At 47.5% G+C, this 21,724-nt stretch overlaps 1 protein-coding gene and 1 long non-coding RNA gene across 4 annotated transcripts in view; one reads left to right on the top strand and one right to left on the bottom strand.

The window, feature by feature from the left end:
* Window positions 1-4,028: 4,028 nt before the first annotated feature.
* LOC140398457 (uncharacterized) lies at window positions 4,029-15,889 on the top strand. 2 transcript variants are annotated; one of them, XR_011937493.1, is made up of 3 exons: window positions 4,029-4,112; window positions 12,269-12,333; window positions 13,374-15,889. It is a non-coding gene; the product is annotated as an uncharacterized lncRNA (long non-coding RNA). The 2 variants fall into 2 exon arrangements; XR_011937494.1 differs by lacking the exon at window positions 4,029-4,112 and adding an exon at window positions 4,564-4,752.
* LOC140398456 (epsilon-sarcoglycan-like) overlaps window positions 12,917-21,724 on the bottom strand; it is a 96,251-nt gene continuing 87,443 nt past the window's right edge. Inside the window, exons 10-11 of one of the 2 annotated variants that reach the window (XM_072487152.1) lie at window positions 20,061-20,112; window positions 12,917-14,633 (exon numbers count right to left, since the gene is read on the bottom strand). In XM_072487152.1, coding sequence (XP_072343253.1) covers window positions 20,109-20,112 — 4 coding nt within the window. In that variant the 3' untranslated portion in view covers window positions 12,917-14,633; window positions 20,061-20,108. The remainder of the gene's footprint in view (window positions 14,634-20,060; window positions 20,113-21,724) is intronic. The other variant, XM_072487151.1, reaches the window with a different exon arrangement.

Raw genomic sequence — 21,724 nt, 5'->3', positions numbered from 1 at the left:
CTGTGGGAGGAAACCGGAGCACCCAGAGGAAACCCACACAGACACGGGGAGAATGTACAGACACCGTACAGACAGTGACCCAAGCCTGGAATCGAACCTGGGACCCTGGAGCTGTGAAGCAACTGTGCTCACCACTGTGCTACTATGAGGAAGAACCTTTTAAGCAATGAGTGTAATTACATGAAACTCGCTGCCTATGAGGATGGTGGAAATGGAGATGACAAATGATTTCAAATGGAAATTGCAAGGACACTTGAGGGAAATAAACTTACAGAGCTGAGGAATGCAAATGACTGGAGCACTCTGCACAGAACAGGCATCAACTTGATGAACAAATGGCACTTTATGCACTGTCATGGCTCTATGATGGAGTGAAATAGGTAACCATAGTGATGGTGAGAATATATGGCTGGAATCTCATCTCAGGGTCAAACATGACATCAGTGTGAAGAGTCTGTTTTGTTTTAGTTGCCAGGGAGAGGAATAGAGTTTGGAGGTAGTGCATGGAGTTTGGAATAGCGACCATGGACAACGGCTTCAGTCCTTTATTAAATTGGAGAAAAATTCTGTCCATCCATGACTGGATAAGTAGTCTGAAATAGCAACAGTGGCAGAATCAAGGGAGTTGGATACCTTTTCCAAAGGTAGATCTGGAAGCTACTGGCATTGAGAGGAAAGGGGGATGTTTAATGAACAGGGACAAAAGGAACTGTTCAGAGATTATTTTACCTGTGACTTCAGTAATAGAGATGTCATTAGATGGCAAGATTGAGGAAGTGAGTGTGAATACGAATGGACAACTTCATATGTTGGGAAAGATAAGTGGGGGGTTAGGAGGGCAGCAAACTCAATTGAGGGACTGCAAGCTGAGTTGAGTTGGAGACACAATCACCAAGGATAAGCAATCAGAGACTGAGGGAGGAAAGCCATGAATATATCTCAGTGAGAAACTTGGTATTGTAGTTGGCTGGGTGGTGGAGAGCAAAGATTCGAATAGTGAAGAAAGATGGAATAAAGTGAGGTGTTCAAAAGAGGCAGTTCTACCAAAGAGGTAGGGGGACAAGCCAAGGAATGATTTGATGGGAGGAAGGTCACCACCATAGTTGCTTGGGTGGGCCAGAAGATGGAACACATGAACAGGCAAGAAACCACCATTATGCAGGAATACTTCATCACCCGTCATTTTGTTTCAACAGGATGTGGGCTTCGCTGGCTAGGCCAACATTTGGTGCCTATCCCTAATTGCCCTTGAGAACCAAGTTTCAATCGAGGCAACCCTCCACAATAAACACCAGCATGTGTGGCAAAGTTCTTGTTTATTGGTGAATGGACATTCTGGAGGGATAGGTGGAGACCAGTCGCAATAGCTTATTTGTTGGGGTCCACAATGCCCACTGAGAGGGGTGAATGGGATGGAAAGGTAGTTGGCAAAATTAGTCCCAGTGGGAGGTCTATTCAGAGAAAGTTGGGGCAGTTGGGATGCCTGCTCATAAGAAAACAGCAGTGAATATCTTGATCAGCCCTTCAGAGGAATGCCAGAAGCATGGGGGAAGCCGTGGGCTCATCCTAGAGGGAATCAGCCCTGGGAGAGCAGCAAGAGATTACGAAGGTCAAAGAGAGGTGAATGGGCTGAATGGCCTTCTTTTGTGCTGTAACGATTCTGTGATTCTGTCCAATTATAGATTTTTCAGTACACAAAGAGTAAAGGGATAAAACAGAAAATGCTGGATAGACTCAGCAGGTCTGATAGCATCTGCAGAGAGAGGAACAGAGTTAACATTTCGAGTCCATAGGGCATAAAGGGATAATGGGTAGATGGATTTGAGGCTGATTTAGCACACTATGCTAAATCGCTGGCTTTTAAGGCAGGCCAGCAGCACGGTTCGATTCCTGCACCAGCCTCCCTGAACAGGTGCCGGAATGTGGCGACTAGGGGCTTTTCACAGTAACCTCATTGAAGCCTACTCGTGACAATAAGCGATTTTCATTTCATTGAGGTAGATCAACCATTTATAAAATGACAGAACAGGTTTAAAGGGTCAAATCGTCTACTGCTACTCATCCTTCTTATGTTATTATAAAAGGAAAGAGGGGGAGGTGTAAAGGCGAAAAGAAGCAACGACAGAGAAATAGTGATGGGATTGGGTGTGGAGCAGTAGCCGAAACAGTCACACAGTTTGATTGAGAAGATCAAGTTTCCTAGGTATGGTTATACAGTAAGATAAAGATAGATAAGTTCAGAGACAGATTTGCAAAGCCAGTAAGTTTGGAAGCTATTTGAAGTGTAGAGTATTTCTGTGGAAATGAACAGTTGAGACAGCGTTGAAGCAATTGTGTGGCAGAAAAATAGATGGCAAATCCTACTATTTATGATTAACTTTGGCACTGGAGACATTTCTCTTCTGGTACTGTGCAGAGAACGTGTAACTATGAATCAGCATCACGCCAGCACAAATGACTGTCTTGTATGTTCAATCTTTAAAAGTACTTAAAACCAGGACAGGCCAAATAATCACCACTGCTTTCACCAGGAGGTGAATATTATTGGCAGGAAGGTCACTGGAAGCAAAATACTGCGGTTGCTGGAAAGAAGAAATGAATACAGAAAATGCTGGATTAACTCAGCTGTGTCTGTGAAGAGACAGTTTACATTTTGAGTCCAAATGACCCTTCTACAGAAAGTTCCGTTCAATGAAGTTGCATTGGATGAATAATCTCTCCTCAGGACATTTATCCCTTTGTCCGTTTGCTGGCTGAGGTTATTCATGACCCTTCCCAACCTTGCCCCACTCCTGAGGTGTGGTGATCCTCAAGTTAAACCACCACCCAGTCAGCTGTCCTCTCCCACTTAAAGGGGAAAGTAGCCTATGGTCATCTGGGACAATGGCAACGTTTCTAATCAAAATGTCTCGTGCTCCAATCAACTGCAAATGTTGCACTCACTAAGAAACAAGGGGGGTCATTGAATTGCTGAAGGCAGGAGCCACCCAGCACATCCTAAGTGCCAGAGCTTTGAGTCAGGAGAAAGGACTTGGGAAAATAAAGCTTTTCAACTTGACATGTGACTTTACATGAGTAAAAAGTATTATAGGTATTAAATAATCAGGAATATTATTTTGAATTTAAACTGTGGGGGGGGGGGGGGGAATTGGAGACACATAAAACTACAGACGAGCACTAACAGGAAATCACTGTCCACACAAGGTAAACAAAATGTTAAATAAACTCAGAGTGGGGAGACAAACATCTGGAATCGGTGCTAGGATACAGTGGGCATTGGAGGGGATAGCTGAGTCCCATGGTCAACTTGGATGAAGCGGCACACTGGCATAGTGGTTAGCACTGTTGCCTCACAGCACCAGTGAGCCGGGTTTGATTCAGACCTCGGGTGACTGTGTGGAATTTGCACATTCTCCCCGTGTCTGCCTGGATTTCCTCCGGGTGTGCCAGTTTCCTCCCACAGTCCAAACATTTGCAGGTTAGGTGGATTGGCCATGCTAAATTGACCCTTATTGTCCAAAGTTTAGGTGGGGTTATGGGGATCAGGCGGGGGTGCGGGCCTGGGTCGGGCACTCTTTCAGAGGGTTGGTGAACCCTCGATGGGCCTCCTTCTGCACTGTAGAGATTCTGAATGACCTCCTTCTGCACTACAGAGATTCTACGAAATGGCCTCCCGCAAATATTACTGCGACATCAAACAAAAGCAAGAATCTGTAGATATCTGAAAATAAGCAGAAACAGAAAATGCTGGGGTGGGGGAGAGGGTTGGAGAATCTATGAGGGTAGGCCAAATACTGCTTTGACCACGGGGGTCAATATTATTGGCTGGAATCAACATTCTGCCCACAGAAAGCAAAAACTACTGCCCGATGCTGGAAATCTGAAATAATAAAAACAGAAACTATTGAATAAACTCAGCAGGTCTGACAGCATCTGTGGGGGGGGGGGGGGGGGGGAAGGGCGGTGAGGTTTGAGAGTCCGGTTGGCTGTGGCATTTGCAGTATTTCAGCTCCAGCAACACAGGGGCGGGGCTCAAAAGTGCTCTTGCTGCAAAAAAAAAACGCCAGCATCGTCACAGAAATGCGTTAAATTTTCCCTCAATCCAAGTCTGGGTAAACTTTCCGTTCCTTCCTTTCTCCGTCTCGGGAGTTGCTACTTTTAGAAATGCTGTTAATTTCAACAACCGCTGTTGTTGACGATTAGTGCCAACGTTTATGCTAAGCGTTCGTGGATAGCGACCAATTTCTTTGTGGCAGCGTTTAGCAGCTGGGCAGGAGGTAGTGAAGCTGCCACTAGCTGTAGGAAAGCTGTAGGGCGCTGCCTGTGGAAGTCTCCCTGGTCTGTTTGGGGATTGAACGTGGCTAATTTCGCAAATTTACGGTTGTGAAACTAAATGACCGTCAGTTTGGTGGAAGTCGGCGGGACGTGGATGGTTCACTGTGCTGGGGTGAACGTGAGAAAGGTTGGGTGGAGGAACTTTTATATTGTAGCCATTCTGGTCACATATCTCTGTACGTCACGGTGACTTGGAAAGACTGCCCACTCTGTATAAAGTTACAAAAGGTTCGAAACTACAGAGAGCCGGGGCTTGTTTCTTTCTCCAGTTCTCGACATTGAACCTATTAACTGGACATTCCCAGTCCTCTGGGCAGTCCCGAACCTGAGCAGGAGCTTCCGAATTCGCGTGATGTTCAAATTGGACTCGTTCTAAGTTTCCCCTGTACTTGTTACAACGACAAAACGGGCTTGGTGGTACTGTTTGTATCAATTTGTGTGCTTTGCGACGCGATTCGTTTTCCTTTCCTTATTCCCGCTTGAACTTTGCGGTTCGTTTTATTTGTTTTTAAATCGCTTGGGAAATGTATTTTCAGGTTCATTGGCGAAGAAAATCGAAACACATTTAAGAGTTGGATTTTGTGGCAGTGTGTCTGGACGGAATCTCAGTGTGTCATTCCTAACGAGCAGAAGTGTTTCTTCATGCCTGATTGTAACGTTGTTTCTGGGGTTAATTGCTTGAAGAGTCGGGGCACAGTAGTTTTTTTTTAGTCGATCGCAGGAGTGACTGGAGGAACAAATTAGTTCTGCAGTGAAAGCCTCAATGAACATGTTTTGGGAATGGGTTTTGGTGCATCTGTACTGCAGTTCCAGCTTTGTTCCAATCCAGAATCCGACTTCTGTTGGTGCTAGAAGCTGTTGTGGCGATTTTGTCGCAGGCGAAGGCAGATGGATTTCACTGGCATTGGAGGCATTCCAGAGCAGGTTCATCTTGGGCACGGAAGGGTTTTCTTATGAGAGGTTGACACCGGACTTATTGGAGTTTAGAAGAATGAGAGGCGACTTTATTGAGACACAACAGGATTGCCAGGGGGCTCGAAAGGGTAGATGCTGAGAGGTTGTTTTGCCTTGTGGAGGAGTCCCAAGACCAGAGTGCATAATCTCAGAGTAAGACAGAGGCGAGGAGGAATTTCTTCTCGGAGAGCAGTGAATCTGTTGAATTCTTTACCACAGAGAGCTGTCGAGGCTGGATCATGAAGTATGTTCAAGGCTGAAATCGCCAGATTTTTAACAGTAAAGGGACAAAGCAGGAAAGAGGTTAAGGTTATGGTATCAGATCAGTGAATGGTGGAGCAGACTCGATGGGCCGAATGGCCCACTTCTGCTCCCATGTCTTGAGCTCCCTTGGCGAGTCAAACATGGATTTCACTGTCGATGGACACACACACACATGAAACTTTTCTGTTTTCTAGAGGGATTGCTATTGAAAAGGGGAATGCCAGCCAGGGTGGCTCAGTGCCTGGTCAAACCATCACTCAGCCATTGAATAAGTGGTGAAAGGAATGAGATGTGTGGCTTTAATGTTGGCGCTCGGAAGCTGCCGAATATTCCGAAATGGGATTTTAGGCATCAGAAGCAAACATTATTCCAGTTGTTATTCCACCATCAGAGTGGTGCTGGCGGTTTTGCGGAGACTTTGTCAATTGGAATCCGGTGGGAGCGAGATGACTGGTGCGGAAAGAGGGACGGAATGCGGGCGCAGCGGGAAGTGGGGCGGAATGCGGGCGCAGCGGGAAGTGGGGCGGAATGCGGGCGCAGCGGGAAGTGGGGCGGAATGCGGGCGCAGCGGGAAGTGGGGCGGAATGCGGGCGCAGCGGGAAGTGGGGCGGAATGCCGGCGCAGCGGGAAGTGGGGCGGAATGCGGGCGCAGCGGGAACCAGACCCACACAGGACGGTGAAATTTTCCGGGCCCGCTATTGGGGGATGGCAGCTCGCTGTGTGTTTGCGCTGCCGGGGTCGCCCTGATGTTTTGTGTGCAGCGCAGTGAGTGAGCTGAGCGCTAGACTCCGGGGGGGGCGGGGGGGGGCGGCTGGTACCCGCTGCCCCCAGCGGACTGGTGGCTCCCCCATCGGTCCGTCCACCCAGCCTGGACCAGGGATCGGGGGGGGGGGAGCCGGGCGCCCCGGCGGCCCTGCGATGATTGACGGCGGGCCAGGGCGCCTTTGATTGGCAGTTTGTGATTGGTGGTCTGCTGATTGGCTGGCGTTGAAATTAGCTCACTGCTGATTGGCTGCCCGTTGATTGATTAGTTGACTGCTGATTGGCTGGTGGTGATTGATTAGCTGACTGCTGATTGGCTGCCCGTTGATTGATTAACTGACCACGGATTGGCTGGCATTGATTGATTAGTTCACTGCTGATTGGCTGCCCGTTGATTGATTAGCTCACTGCTGATTGGCTGCCCGTTGATTGATTAGCTCACTGCTGATTGGCTGACCGCTGATTGGCTGGCATTGATTGATTAGCTCGCTGCTGATTGGCAGCTTGTTGATTGATTAGCTCACTGCTGATTGGCTGCCTGTTGATTGATTAGCTCACTTGATTGGCTGCCAGTTGATTGAGTAGCTCACTGCTGATTGGCTGCCCGTTGAATGATTAGCTGATCCCTGATTGGCTGCCGTTGGATTTAAAAAAAAATTATTTTTATTCTCCTTTTTCACATTTGCTCCCACATTTACACCCACCAACAATAAACAATAATCAGCAACAAATGTCAATCCCCATAACAATAACAACGATCTCATCCTCCCACCAAACCCCAAACATTAGCCCGCATGTTTACATAAACAAATGACATAAAGGAATCAGGGATCACCCAGTCACCCTTAATACATACAGCCACCCTCACTCCAACCCTCCCACCCATCCCCCCCAACTAATGTTCGATGTTATCCTGTTCTTGAAAGTGCATCATGAATAACGCCCATGAATTGTAGAACCCCTCCGTCCTTCCCCTCAGTTCAAACTTAACCTTCTCAAGAGTCAAGAATTCTAACAGGATCACCAAGGCCTTTTTTAAGAGGGTAGGCAGGAGCATTATGGGGTTTGTGTGTGTGAATAAGACCCCAAGGGTAAGGAGCGGGTTTCTGGAGTGCAGTAGGGACAGAGGAGGGTTGGCGTTGCCGAATCTGGGTGGCTACTACTGGGCAGCCAATGTGGCAATGATCCGTAAGAGGGTGATGGAGGGAGAGGGGGCAGCATGGAAGAGGTTGGAGATGGCGTCCTGCAAAGGAACGAGCCTGGGGGCGCTGGTGACGGCACCGCTGCCGCTCTCGCCGACAAGGTACATCACGAGTTCGATGGTGGCGGCAAGGCTAAAGATCTGGGGCCAGTGGGGACGGCACAATGGGAGCCTCGGTGTGGTCCCCGATTAGGGGTAACCATTGGTTTGTCCCAGGGAGGATGGACGGGGGGTTTCAGAGCTGGTATCGGGCAGGGATTAGAAGAATGGGGGACCTGTTTATTGATGGGACGTTTGCGAGCCTAGGAGCACTGGAGGAGAAGTTTGGGCAACCCCAGGGAAATGCTTTCAGGTACATGCAAGTGAGGGCATTTGTGAGGCGACAGGTGAGGGAATTCCCGTTGCTCCCGGCACGGGAGATTCAAGACAGGGTGATTTCGGGTGTGTGGGTCGGAGAGGGCAAGGTGTCGGCGATATACCAGGAGGTGAAAGAAGAGGGGGAGGCTTTGGTAGAGGAGCTGAAGGGTAAATGGGAGGAGGAGTTGGGGAGGAAATTGAGGAGGGGCTGTGGGCTGATGCCCTAAGTAGGGTTCCTCTTCCTCGTGTGCCAGGCTTAGCCTGATACAATTTAAGGTGGTTCATAGAGCGCATATGATGGGGGCGAGGCCGAGTAGGTTCTTTGGGGTGGAGGACAGATGTGGGGGATGCTCAGGAAGTCCGGCAAACCATGTCCATATGTTTTGGTCATGCCCGGCACTGGAGGGGTTCTGGAGGGGAGCGGCGGGAACAGTATCTAAGGTGGTGAAAATCCGGGTCAAGCCAAGCTGGGGGCTAGCACTATTTGGAGTAGTGGACGAGCCAGGAGTGCAGGAGGCAAAAGAGGCCGGCATTCTGGCCTTTGGGTCCCTAGTAGCCCGGCGAAGGATCTTGCTAATGTGGAAGGAGGCGAAGCCCCCACAGCGTGGAGGCCTGGATAAATGATATGGCAGGGTTTATCAAGTTGGGGAGGATAAAGGTTGCCTTGAGAGGGTCTGCGCAGGGGTTCTACGGGCGGTGGCAACCGTTCCTAGACTATCTCGCGGAGCGTTCGATGAAGGTCGGTCAGCAGCAGCAACCCAGGGGGGGAGGAGGAGGAGGAAGGGAGGGGGAAGGGAGGTTTATTTGGGGGGCACTCGAGCAAGAAAATACATGAATGAACCGGAAAACTGACATGTACGGGAGGAATCCAATGTACAAAGCACTGTATCATATCGATTTACCATGTTCATGTCTTGCTCTGTGAGCTTTTTTTTGTTACGGGGGGGGGGGGGGGGGGGGGGGTGGGGGGCGGGGGGGGTTTGTTTGTAAGGGTGAAAAATGTTGTTTAAAAATTCTTAATAAATATATTTAAAAAAAAAAAGAATTCCAACAGGTTCCCCCCGCCATGCCAGGGCACAGGATGGAGAGGCTGCTCTCCATCCCAACAGGATCCGTCTTCGGGCGATCAATGAGGTGAAGGCTACGATATCTGCCTCTGCCCCCATTTCCAACCCTGACTGGTCCGACACCCCGAATATGGCCTCCCGGGGGCCCGGGTCCAGTTTCACGTGCACCACATTGGAAATTACCCTAAAAACCTCCTTCCAGTAATCCTCTAGCTTTGGACAGGACCAAAACATATGAACGTGATTAGCGCCCCCCCCCCCCCCCCCCCGCAACGCTCACACACATCTGTACACGAGGTGGAGGCATTTACTCTCCGGAGCACCTCACACCAGAACGCCTCCTCCATATCCTCTCCCAACTCTTCCTCCCACTTTACTTTGATCCCTTCCAGTGGTGACTTCTCCTCTTCCAAAATAGCTCCGTAAACCGCTGACACTACGCCCTTCTCCAGTTCCCCTGTCGTCAACACCTCCTCCAGCAATGTGGAGGCCGGCTCCACCGGGAAGCTCTATCTCCTTTCTGGCAAAATCTCGAACCTGCATGTATCTAAACACTTCCCCCCGCTCCAGCCCATACTTCGCTTCCAGCTCCTTCAATCCTGCAAACCGACCCCTAAGAAACAAATCTTTTAGTGTCTTAATCCCCTTCTCCTCCCATTTCCGAAAATTTCCATCCCGCCTCCCTGGCTCAAATCTGTGGTTCCCTCAAATCGGCATTTCCCTTGACCCTGCCCCCAACCCGAAGTGTTGGCGAAACTGCCTCCAAATTCTCAATGAAGCTATTATTACCGGACTCCCTGAGTATTTCGCCGGAGCTATCTGGAGCGGCGCTGTTGCTAGTGCTTTCAGTCCCGACCCCCTGCACAAACTCTCATCCATTCTGACCCACTGGGAATCAACCCCTCTGAGCCACCTCCGCACCTTCTCCACATTCGCTGCCCAGTAGTAGTACATCAGGTTCGGAAGACCCAAACCCTCTGCCTGCCTTCCCCTCTGTAGCAGCACCTTTCTCACTCTGGCCACCTTCCCTCCCCGTATGAACGACGTAATCCTTCCCTCAATCTCTCTGAATAAAGCCTTTGGCAGGAAAATCGGTAGGCAGTGAAAAATAAACAGAAATTTCGGCGACACATTCATTTTAACCGCCTGTACCCGATCCGCCAGTGACAGAGGGAGACCATCCCACCTTGCCAGATCAGCTTTCACTCTCTCCACCAAACTAGAGATGTTGCATCTGCGAAGGCCTCCCCCACTCCCGGGCAACCTGCACCCCCAGATACCTAAAGTGAGTCACTGCCCTACGGAATGGCAGCCCCCCACCCCTGTTCCCACCCCCGGCCGAGACACCACAAAATACTCACTCTTCTCTAAATTCAGCTTGTACCCCGAGAAAGACCCAAATAGTCGACGTAGCTCCAATATTCCCCCTATCTACACACTCGGTTCCGACACGTATAACAGCAAGTCGTCAGCATATAAGGACACCCTATGCTATATCCCCCCCCCGCACTATTCCTTTCCATGCTCCTGAACTTCTTAATGCGATGGCCAACGGCTCAATCGCGAGTGCAAACAGCAGGGGGGACATAGGACATCCCTGCCTCGTCCATGGTGGAGAGAAAAGTATCTTGAGCTGATGTTGTTTGTGCGGACACTCACCCTCGGCTCCTTATATAGTAGCTTTACCCAGTTCACAAATCTTGGTCCAATCCCAAACCGCTCCAGAACTGCCATCAAGTGTCCCCATTCTACCTGGTCAAACGCCTTCTCAGCGTCCAATGCCACAACCACCTCTGTTTCCTTCCCCTCTGCCGGTGCCATAATGACATTCAATACCTTTCTAATGTTCGAAAAGAGCTGCCTCCCGCTCATGAACCCCATCTGATCCTCACCTATCACCTTCGGGAGGCACACCTCCAGCCTACGTGCCAGTACCTTCGCCAATGCTTTTGCGTCTACATTCAGAAGTGATATGGGCCTGTACGACTCACACTCCGTCGGATCCTTATCTTTTTTTAGCAACAGTGAAATCAATGCCTGCTCCATGGTTTGTGGCAACATCCCCTTCCCTATCGCCTCTTCAAACGTCCCCACCATCAGGGGCGCCAGCTTATCCTTGAATTTTTTATAATATTCCACCGGAAACCCATCCGGCCCTGCCACCTTCCCCGACTGCATCCTCCCAATCGCATCCTTTATCTCCTGCTCCACTATTGCTCCTTCTAATGTAGCCCTGTCCCCCTCCCCTAACCTCAGGTACTCCAACCCATCTAGAAATTCCTGCATCTCATGGTCTCCCCCAGGTGGCTCTGATCTGTACAACCTCTCATAAAACTCCTCAAAAACTTTGTTAATCAGATCCGGAACCACCACCAACTTCCCTGCCCTACCCCTCACCTGAAGAATTTCCCTTGCCGCTGCTTCCCTCTTGAGCTGACCTGCTAACCTGTCTTATCTCCATGTTTATAAACTGCACCACTTGCTCGTCTCAGTTGGCGCACCGCCTTCCTGGTGGACAGTCGGTCGAAGCTCGCCTGTAGTTCCTTCCTCTTTTCCAGCTTCGCTGGGTCCCCATCTTCTGCATAACTCCCATCTACCTCCAACATCTCATCTATTACCCTCTGCCGCTCCAACCTCCTCTTTGTCCACCCTGGCCTTAAACAAAATTACCTCACCCCTCACCACCGCCTTTAGAGCCTGGCTGCCGTTGATTGATTAGCCGACCCCTGATTGGCTTCCCGTTGATTGGCCATTCAAATATTTTTTATCCAAACTTTCTGGATTGTTCCTGGGGAACACGGTAGCATTGTGGATAGCACAATTGCTTCACAGCTCCAGGGTCCCAGGTTCGATTCCGGCTTGGGTCACTGTCTGTGCGGGGTCTGCACATCCTCCCCGTGTGTGCGTGGGTTTCCTCCGGGGGCTCCGGTTTCCTCACACAGTCCAAAGATGTGCGGGTTAGGTGGATTGGTCATGATAAATTGCCCTTAGTGTCCAAAATTGCCCTTAGTGTTGGGTGGGGTTACTGGGGTTATGGGGATAGGATGGAGGTGATGAACTTGGGTGGGATGCTCTTTCCAAGAGCCGGTGCGGACTTGATGGGCCGAATGGCCTCCTTCTGCACTGTAAATTCTATGAAAAGCTGTAAATTCTATGAAAACAAAACAGCCAAACATTAGTAATGTGCATTTCAAACACTTTCTTTGGTTGTGAAATGGACTATTGTAATAACCAATTATTTCCACTGGTGCAGATTGCCTAAGATCAATGCTGGTTAATTGGTGTTGTCAAAGCAACTTTATTCTTTCATATTTCCAATGTTTTTTAGGCTGGACTGGACAAGTTCCACTGGCAGGAAGGGCTGGAAAATCCTGTCCACCGTTCTTTACAGCGGTAGGATGATGGTTTGCATTTCAAACTAAATTTCCGATCCCAGCACATCATCAAGCGTAATAATGAGTCAAGTTTAAGTTCTTCCCCACAGGAAGGGACAAAATTAATGGTTTGGTCAAGTCATTGTTGACTTATGATGTAAGGGTGGTGCAGACGCGATGGGCCGAATGGCCTTCTTCTGCATTGTAGGGATTCTATGTGGCGGTTCTATGGTAAATAAAATATGTTTTTGTTTTTGGCTAGAAACGTACCAAGAAAGTTGCATTTCCGTTCCTGAATGCTGAATTCTTGCATCGAGCTGATAATGCCGCATGTCATGTCTGCTAATCTGGAGGCTATGACCACTCAACTGCCTTAATTGACTGACCTTGCCCTAATTCAATGTCAGCTTGTTTGCATAATTTGATATTGCATAATGCTTAACAATTGCAAATACCATCACAATTGGGGGCAGAATCTCAGATGTCAGCTTCCAGTTCAATGCAAACAATTTTTCTTGGACTCCAGGCAAAATTGGCGCCCTCTTGTAAAAACTGACAGGCGAACACCAAAACAAATAAGGATACAGGGAGTCCACACCAAGTAAAATGAGAAACAAAGTTTATTTACAAGAACGATATGTGCACTGCCTGGTAAATTCTGGTCAGTGCCGACCTTTCATACAGTAATTAACGTGATACCCCGCTTCTAGCAGGGGAGCTCGTACTCCGCGGGCAGCACGGGGAAGACGAGCATTCCCACCCCTAGGTCCTGTGTGGGATATTACAGTAACAGTAAAGAGTGCCATCCAGGATCAAAAATCAAAAATTGCCATTTCCCTCCTCTGAAGTACCCAACTGGAACACTGCTGAGGTCACATTATGCAGAGGTTGAATAATTTGCACTATTTGCGATGTCTCCGGTTTCTAAAGCATCTTTGGGTGTGTTAGAGGCTTCAGCAGAGGACATGCCTCAGGCTACCATCCTGATAATCCAGGAGCCAGTACCAATGAAGGGCCAGCCTTTACATTAACAACCCACTGTGTTTTTGTTTAAAACAGCGTAAAAACAGGCACATCACCTATTCTCAGTAATGAGGACAACTCTGAAATAACTGGTAAATATGTATCTTTAATAAGTATTCTTTTCTCATTGACTATAATGTGCAAAGCTGAACTGACATCAATGTGGCACGATAATACAGTGATTTATCTTGTAACAAAGGAACTAATTTTTCATATTGAGGCAAATGCGGGCACGACAGAACAATTAATTCCATCATGGAAAAAGTGTTAATTATATACTTGTGACTTCTGAGTCATGCATTAGAAACTTAACATAAAAAAAGTCAATGACCTTTTATCCATTTAATAAAAATGTGGGTAAAAAGCAGGAAATCTATCCTGTGTAATTCATAGATTTTTTTTTTCATAGAATTTACAGTGCAGAATACGTTGGTATACTTGAATTTTGTGTTTTACTTCTCAATAATCTGTTTACATCATATCATTTGTTGTGTCTTTCAACCTTTACAGTGCTCATCTCCTTGAACTTATGAGTAATTTTGGCACCAACTGATTTTCTGCAGAGATATTGGGGTGGAAATTTGTCCCAGGTGATGTCGCAGAATGAGTGATATCATATGCGCTGCCTGTTCTACGAGTCACCTGATATGTGGTTGCATTGCAATCAATGGAATTGAATATGCTGTCCCATCCAAGGAGAATTTCTATCCCATTATGTGTTCTGTGCAAAAATACTATGAAAAACGTGAAATTCATGAACAGCCCACAAAATCTATATTCACAAAATAAAGTTAAGATAAAGCATTAATTGCATATAAATGTTCGGGTAATCGAGAAAGCGCTGATGTTTTCTTATTATTTTGGTGCATTATTGCCTTGTAACTTGATCCTTGCATTGTGTTATTCTGCATGTAAAATTATAAACTAGCACTGATAGCAAATTGAGTGACATGACCATATAAAGACAATAAGACACTGATCAAAGTCCTTTTCTATTGTCACAAAATTGTTATGATCATAACAAGTTAATTTGCTATAATTGCACATTGTAATGTCCACTTAATTGCGCTGATTTTGTTTATTCAGCTAAGTAGCTCGCTACGCGCAAGATGCTATAAATGCCAGTAATCATTACGGTACACATAATGTACGATCATTAGAAATCAATGGCACAAATCCAAGTATGCAAGCATTTCTAATTTGAGTCTTTCCTCTTTTTCATTGGAGAAAATATCATATTTTGTGTGGTGAGTGATTAGCATCCAGTCAGCAATCTTTCTCTATGCCTTTATTTACCTAATTAAAAAGAAACATCATTAGGTTTCAACATATGCTGGCCATTCAAAAAGTGGGGGAAATGTTAGTTAGAGATGAAAATAATATAAATATTTTTCAATCATAGTTAGAAAGAAAACATGTGACAGGCATTAGGACAAATACCTATAATAATGGTATGGCCTATTTTCAATGGCATAAGCATTTTTGATGCACATCGTACAATGGTCCAGGATATCAGAGGAGATTTTAAGGATTTATCTACATAAGCCAGACAGTTAACGTATTATAGTAAAAGGAGATTTTTTTTTCCCTAAAGCTTTTATGATTTTAAAGCTTTGACAGAATATAGAAATGCTCTATTTGTTGAGTATACGCTTACTCAAGTCTTATTTTAACATTTTTCCAAATCAATACTCATACAATTATCCATCTAAAAAGACCCTGTTAAGTCAAACAATTCCATTAATGATCTGATTCTGAAAACTTTCCTGAAATGAATGTAAGTGCTTACAGTATTATCCTCGAAATATGGGATCCATTAGATTCTTCGCAATGTAATATTTGGTTAAGTGTAACAAAATCGCAAGTTCAACTTTTCATAACAGTAAACAATGTGCCAATTTATATCTCTTACAAAAGCAGTGTCTGATTATAATCGTTGGACATTTCCAATAGGGCCATATGGACCAGAGTGAATTGGCAGAGTAACTAAAACATTTTCATGTTCAACTTGCACCTGAGCAAATAATCTAGGCTGATATTAAAGTGTAATGCTGAAGGAGCACTGCACTGCCTGTGATGCTATCCTATAGACAAGACAAGTCCCGTATCTGCGCTTCTATTAAAATATCGGAATGAGGAGATCTCCTGATGTGCTTGCCAGCATTCCTCCCTCAGTCCAAAAGCACTCTAAAATGAATGAACGTGTCACTCATTATATTGCTGCCTTTGGGATCTTGCTGTGCACTGTGTTTGCACTGTAATTGCAATTTCAAAGTGATTGATTTTTATGTGAATCACTTTGGTTATTTCTGTAGAGAAGAACAAAAGGGTACATTTTTTGACCTCGCAATTCCAATGCAGAGCCCATGCGGCTGGGACAGTGATTAAAAGCATTCCCTATGGCTTGTTGTTCTTGTCAACAGACCTTGCATTTTGTAATATGAATACTGAATACTGATCACTGAAAAAACCTATGTCAACATTTATAATGGAAAACTGTATGTAAAGATACGGTAATGTCAATTTTATATATAAACAATTGCTTGTCACAATCTAGTTGCATTAAGGCCATTAGGCATCCCTGTGGCTATCCTGATGTCATGACGTTCCTAACTGTGTCTCCTAATTATGTTTGTCCAACACTTTACTTTTCTGTAATTTGCATTCAACAGCATTTCCATTGCTGAATCCCCAACCATCAGCCTCCTGGGGTTTACCATTGACTGGTCTATAAGAGCAGGCTGGAGGCTGGACATTGTGTGCTGAGTAACTCACTTCCTGATTCTTCAAAGCCTGTCCACGATCAATAGGAGCGTGATGGACTACTCTCCATTTGCCTAGAAGAGGCTTTTATTGCCATGAGTGGAAGATTAAGGGGTGACATTCAATTGAAGTGTTTTAGATGGTGAGGCGATTTGATAGGCTGGATAGAGAGAAACTATTTCTTCAGGTAGGGGAGATCAGAACAGGCAGCATAACATGAAAGTTACTGCTAGGTAGTTTGTGGATGACATTAGAAAGCATTTCTTCATACAAAGGGTGGTAGATGTCTGGAAATCGCCCCAAAAAACAGATGCAGATGGGTCAATTGAAATTTTCAAAACAGATTTCTTGTTAGACAATCATACTAAGGGTTACAGTAACGCAGGTGAATGGAGTTAAGATACAGAACAGCAATGGTTTAATTTGAATGATGGAACAGGCTGGGGGACTGACACAAAGATGGGTGGGAAGGCAAGTGGTGAGGATGACACAATGAGTCTACAGAGGGATATAGACAGGTTAAGTGAGTGGGCAAAAAACTGGTAGATGGATTAAAGTGTAGGAAAATGTGAAATTACAAGTTTGGTAAGAATAAAAGGAGCTGAATATTATATAAATGGAGAAAGACTGCAGAAAGTTGCAGCACAGAGGGATTTGGAGGTCCTCTTGCATAAATTACAAAAAGCTGGTATGCTAGTTCAGCCTGTAATAGGAAAGGCAAATGGAATGTTTACCTTCATTTCAAAGGGAATGGAGTACATAGAACATAAGAGTGCAGAAGGAGGCCACTTGGCCCATCGGGTCTGCACCGACCCACTTAAATCCTCACTTCCACCCTATCCCCGTAACCCAATAACCCCTCCTACCTTGGTCACTAAGGGCAATTTATCATGGCCAATCCACCTAACCTGCAAGTCTTTGGGCTGTGGGAGAAACTGGAGCACCCGGAGGAAACCCACGCAGACACGGGGAGAATGTGCAGACTCCACACAGACAGTGACCCAGCGGGGAATCGAACCTGGGACCCTGGCGCTGTAAAGCCACAGTGCTATCCACTTGTGCTACCGTGCTGCCCGCTATAAAAACAGAGAAGTCTTGCTAAAATTATACAAGGCACTAGTTGACCACATCTGGAATACTGCGAACAGTTTTGGCCCCCTTATTTAAGGAAAGACATACTGGCATTGGAGACAGTCCAGAGAAGGTTCACTAGGTTGATCTCAGGCACGGAGGGTTTTGATATGAGGAGAGGTTGAGTAGGTTGGGCCTGGAGTTCAGAAGAATGAGAAGTGACCTTATTCAGACATATAGGATTCTCAGGATGCTTGACAGGGTAGATGCTGAGAGGCTGTTTCCTCCTGTGGGAGCGTATAGGACCAGAGGACAGAATCTCAGAGTAAGGAGTTGCCCATTTAAGACCGAGATGAGGAGCCGGATCAGAGAATTTGAGTTGATGCCGAGACGGCCGGTGACGCCGGGAAGTGATTCTCCGGCGACCGGAGAATCAGCATCAGTCGCGCGCGGTCAATGCGGCGCCGGTCAGGGGCCATTGAAAGAGGCCCCCGCCGCGATTCTCCACATTCGACCGGCCGAGTTCCCGCCAGACTGGTTCACGTATGGTTCCACCCGGCGGGTGCTCGGCATCGCGGCTGCAGTGGCCATCCTGGTGCATGGTGGGGGGGCAGGAGGGCCAGTCTCCGAGGGGGGGGGGGGGCGCCTCCACGACGGCCAGCCCCGCGATCGGGAGGCACCGATTGGCAGGCGTGCGCGATCCGGTGGGGGCCAACCTTCTTCCGCGCCTGTCCGCTGTGTGGGTCCGCCATGTTGTGCGGCGCTGGCGCGCAAGTGGCCGGCGCTCGCGCGGTCCCGCAGCTGGCCGCCACGTGCATGCGCGGACTTGCGGCGAGCAGTGCAGGGCCGCGTACGGCAACTGGAGCAGCACGGAGCACTCCAGCGCCGTGCTGGCCCCTTGTGGGCACCAGAATCGCTGGGTCAAGAGGCCCGTTGACACCGGCGTGAAACACTCCGGTGTTTACGCCGGCGTCAACACTTAACCGCGTTTTCAGAGAATCCCGGCCTTAGCCTCTGTGGGTAGCAAATCTGTGCAATTCTTTACTGTAGAGAGCTGTGGCGGCTGGGTCGTTCAGTACTATCATGAGATAGACAGAGTTTTAATCACTAAAGGAATCAAGCGTTATGAGGATACGGTTGGAAAGTGGAGTTGAGCATTATCCTTTCAGATTATTCATAATTTCATTAAATGGTGGGGCAGACTCAATGGACTGAATGGATTACTGCTGCTCCGAAGAGGCGGAATCTCACCATATTTTCTCAAAGTGTCAGGCTCAGACTGAAAATGAGTGCCTAGCTCTCCAGTTGCACAGACCAGTTCTCACTCCAGATCTTGAGCCTCTTTAAAGAAAGAAAGTAGGCGTGACTTACACCATCACATTGGCAGAGCGGGGCCTGAAAGAGCTGACACCCAGCTTCTCAGAGATCGGGCCGCCATCTTTAAAGGGCGTGCATAATCAGAACTGAAATTCAATCACCCCGACAATCATTGGGGGCTCGTCCCCACCACCACTGCGGAAGTCTAGCTGGCGTTCCCACACCCCCCTCAGTGGCTGCAAGTTCCATCCTCACTTCCTGCTCTCTTCCTCCGCCAGCCCTGTGGGGCTCCCACAAGGGCCTGCCCCCGGCACAGGGTGGCAATGCAAGGGCACTGCCTCGACATGTCCCTCTCCCCCAAGGAGCTATATATACCTTTGCGCACTGGGTATATTATGCATCCTGAGGGGTGTATCATGTGGTCAGAAGGCCTGTTAATAATAACATTTATTATAATCCATTTAAATGAGGTTCTTGCCCTTTGTGGACATGAACCCTGTGACATCGCCGGGGAGGGAATCGCGTTTCCACATTTTCCATGTCGCTGTCTCTCGGACAGCAATCGCGGACTGAAAATCACCCTTTGAGTCTTTTGGGCCGAATAGCCCACTTTACCCTACGTTTAGGGGCGACATGGTGGCAAGTGTTTAGCGCTGTTGGCTCACTGCGCAATTCCAGCCTTGAGTGACTGTGTGGCGTTTGCACGTTCTCCCCGTGCCTGCGTGGGTTTCCTCTGGGTGCTCTGATTTCCTCCCACAGTCAAAAGGTGTGCAGGCTATGTGGATTGACCATGCTAAATTGTCCCTTTGTGTCCAAAATGGTTAGGTGGGCTTACGTGGGATAGCGCGGGGGAACGGGCCTGGGTTGTGGTGCTCTTTAAAAGAGCTGGTGCAAGTGTATCACGGTGGTGCAGTGGTTAACACTGCTACCTCACGGCGCCGAGGACCCGGGTTCAATCCCGGTCCTGGATCATTGTCCATGCGAAGATTGCACATTGTCCCGTGTCTCGGCGTGGGTCTCACGCCCACAACCCAAAGATATGCAGGGTAGATGAATTGGCCATGCTAAATTGCCCCTGAACTGGAAAAAAATAAATTGGTACTCTAATAAATGTTTTTTAAAAGCGGGCTGGTGCAGACTCAGTGGGCCGAATGGCCTCCTTCTGCCCTGTCGGGATACTATGATTCCAAATACCGGATAGTATTCAAATGCTTTATATCATATGTTAATCTTACTTTATTTTAGAAGTTGCTTTCTGTTATATTCTTCCAACACTGAAATATTACTGTCTTTTTGCTATTGTGCCTTTGGCTGGTTTTGGCAAAGGGCAATTCATAGAGAAAGCTTTATGGTAAGGCTGTTAGATGAGTTACTTACAGTAGCAGTATCATGCATTGAGCTGTAGGTGGTATGAATGATCTGTGAGAGGCAATGTAATTTGCAATTATATTGGTTAGGTGGTCAAATCTGAATGGATTTTGTATTTAAACCACCAGGCAGTGCAATAATGCTTCAACCCATTTCGTATTATTTCAATAGTCATGTTAATTTACGACTTGAGAATAAACTTACCTGGGAGAAGGATCACGGTGTGGCTCCCTGATGGAAAAATACATGTTTTTAACTGTGAATAAATAATTAAGTAAAGTGTGTAAATTGACAACAAATGAGGCACACACTTCTCTGATGAATCTAGTGAGCATAAACCATGCAAATGTCCACACATTCAGAAAAAAAGTGAGAGCGAAAAATTTTCAACACTCCACGTTGAATTTCAATCCAAATATTTGAAGTACTTTTCAGGGTAACCTGGGGCAGCAATTAATTTATGTTTCATCACTCTTTTTACACATGCAGTCACTGGGCTGGATTTTACAAGGGACAGGCTACTCATTGCCCCCTCACAAGGAGGAAAGTCAGCCGACCGCTGATGTACCTGGAAGAAGCTGATGCTAAAATTGTAACCCGCTGCTGGCGGCCTAAACTGGCTCACGGTTCAGGTTCCGCCCCTCAGTGGGAGGAGGTCCCGCCCTGGAAAGCTGCTGGCCAATCTGGCAGCACCAAAGCTCAGTAGCGGGCAATGCTGGGGCATCAGGCAGGCCCAGGAAGGGGAGAGAGTGTATGCTGGAGACATGCAAGTCCCAAGCTTTCAGGGCAGAAAGGGATCGGAGAGACCAGGGAATCAGGGATTGGCAGATTTTGGATGGCAGGCAGGAAGGAACGGGGGGGGGGGATGACCTCTGTGGGGTGGGGGGGAGGTGCATAAAGCCCACATGGTAATGTCCCCACCCCTAACCACTAAATAATGTGCCCCCTTCATTCCCACCTTTTTTCAACTTAGCCTTATAAAATGGACTCCCCGCTCACTTCTGCCTACTGTGCCAATCGCATTGTGTGGGCAGTGTAATATCCTGGTCAATTGTCATGGCGATAAGCTCAGTTGATCTCTAATTATCAATTTAAATCTTGTGAGAGGGCTGCCACCCACCTAGCAGAATGTGGGGGACAGCTCGAGTATGGACGGGAAGGTGGCATTTCACATGCCACCCCTTTCCTGGCGTGGGCAGCACAGATGCACACGTGGATAGCACTGTGGCTTCACAGCACCAGGGTCCCAGGTTCGATTCCCCGCTGGGTCGCTGTGCGGAGTCTGCACGTTCTCCCCGTGTGTGCGTGGGTTTCCTCCGGGTGCTCTGGTTTCCTCCCACAGTCCAAAGACGTGCAGGTTAGCTGGATTGGCCATGCTAAATTGCCCTCGGTGTCCAAAAAGGTTGGGAGGGGTTATTGGGTTACGGGGATAGGGTGGAAGTGAGGGCTTAATGTGGGTCGGTGCAGACTCGATGGGCCGAATGGCCTCCTTCTGCACTGTATGTTCTGTGTTCTATGAAAACACCCCTGGCAGAGGACCACCAAATCCAGCCAATTGTTTCCCAATTTTGTAATGGGACATCCTGTGCGGGAAGTAGCATTCAAAAAGTGGCAGCTGCCAAATTCAGTGCCCTGCGGTGACTGCCAGAAGTAAATATTAATCTTATTAAAATATGTGAGCGGGGGCTCCTTGGCTTGTATTCAGATCCTGTTCAGAAGTTGCTTCCAGAGAACATTTGATTTGCTCATTCTAATGGCTGCCCAGAAAAACATGACACAAATGGATTTTATGAACTTTTATCCAAGTATTTGTGTTGCAATATATATTATTGTGCCCTGTTGCATTTTGATTAGAAATTACATGAATG

Source organism: Scyliorhinus torazame, chromosome 21, assembly GCF_047496885.1.
Source record: "Scyliorhinus torazame isolate Kashiwa2021f chromosome 21, sScyTor2.1, whole genome shotgun sequence".
NCBI lineage: Eukaryota > Metazoa > Chordata > Chondrichthyes > Carcharhiniformes > Scyliorhinidae > Scyliorhinus > Scyliorhinus torazame.
The sequence above is the reverse complement of the archived record's forward strand: the minus strand, read 5'-3'. Positions and strand labels throughout refer to the sequence as shown.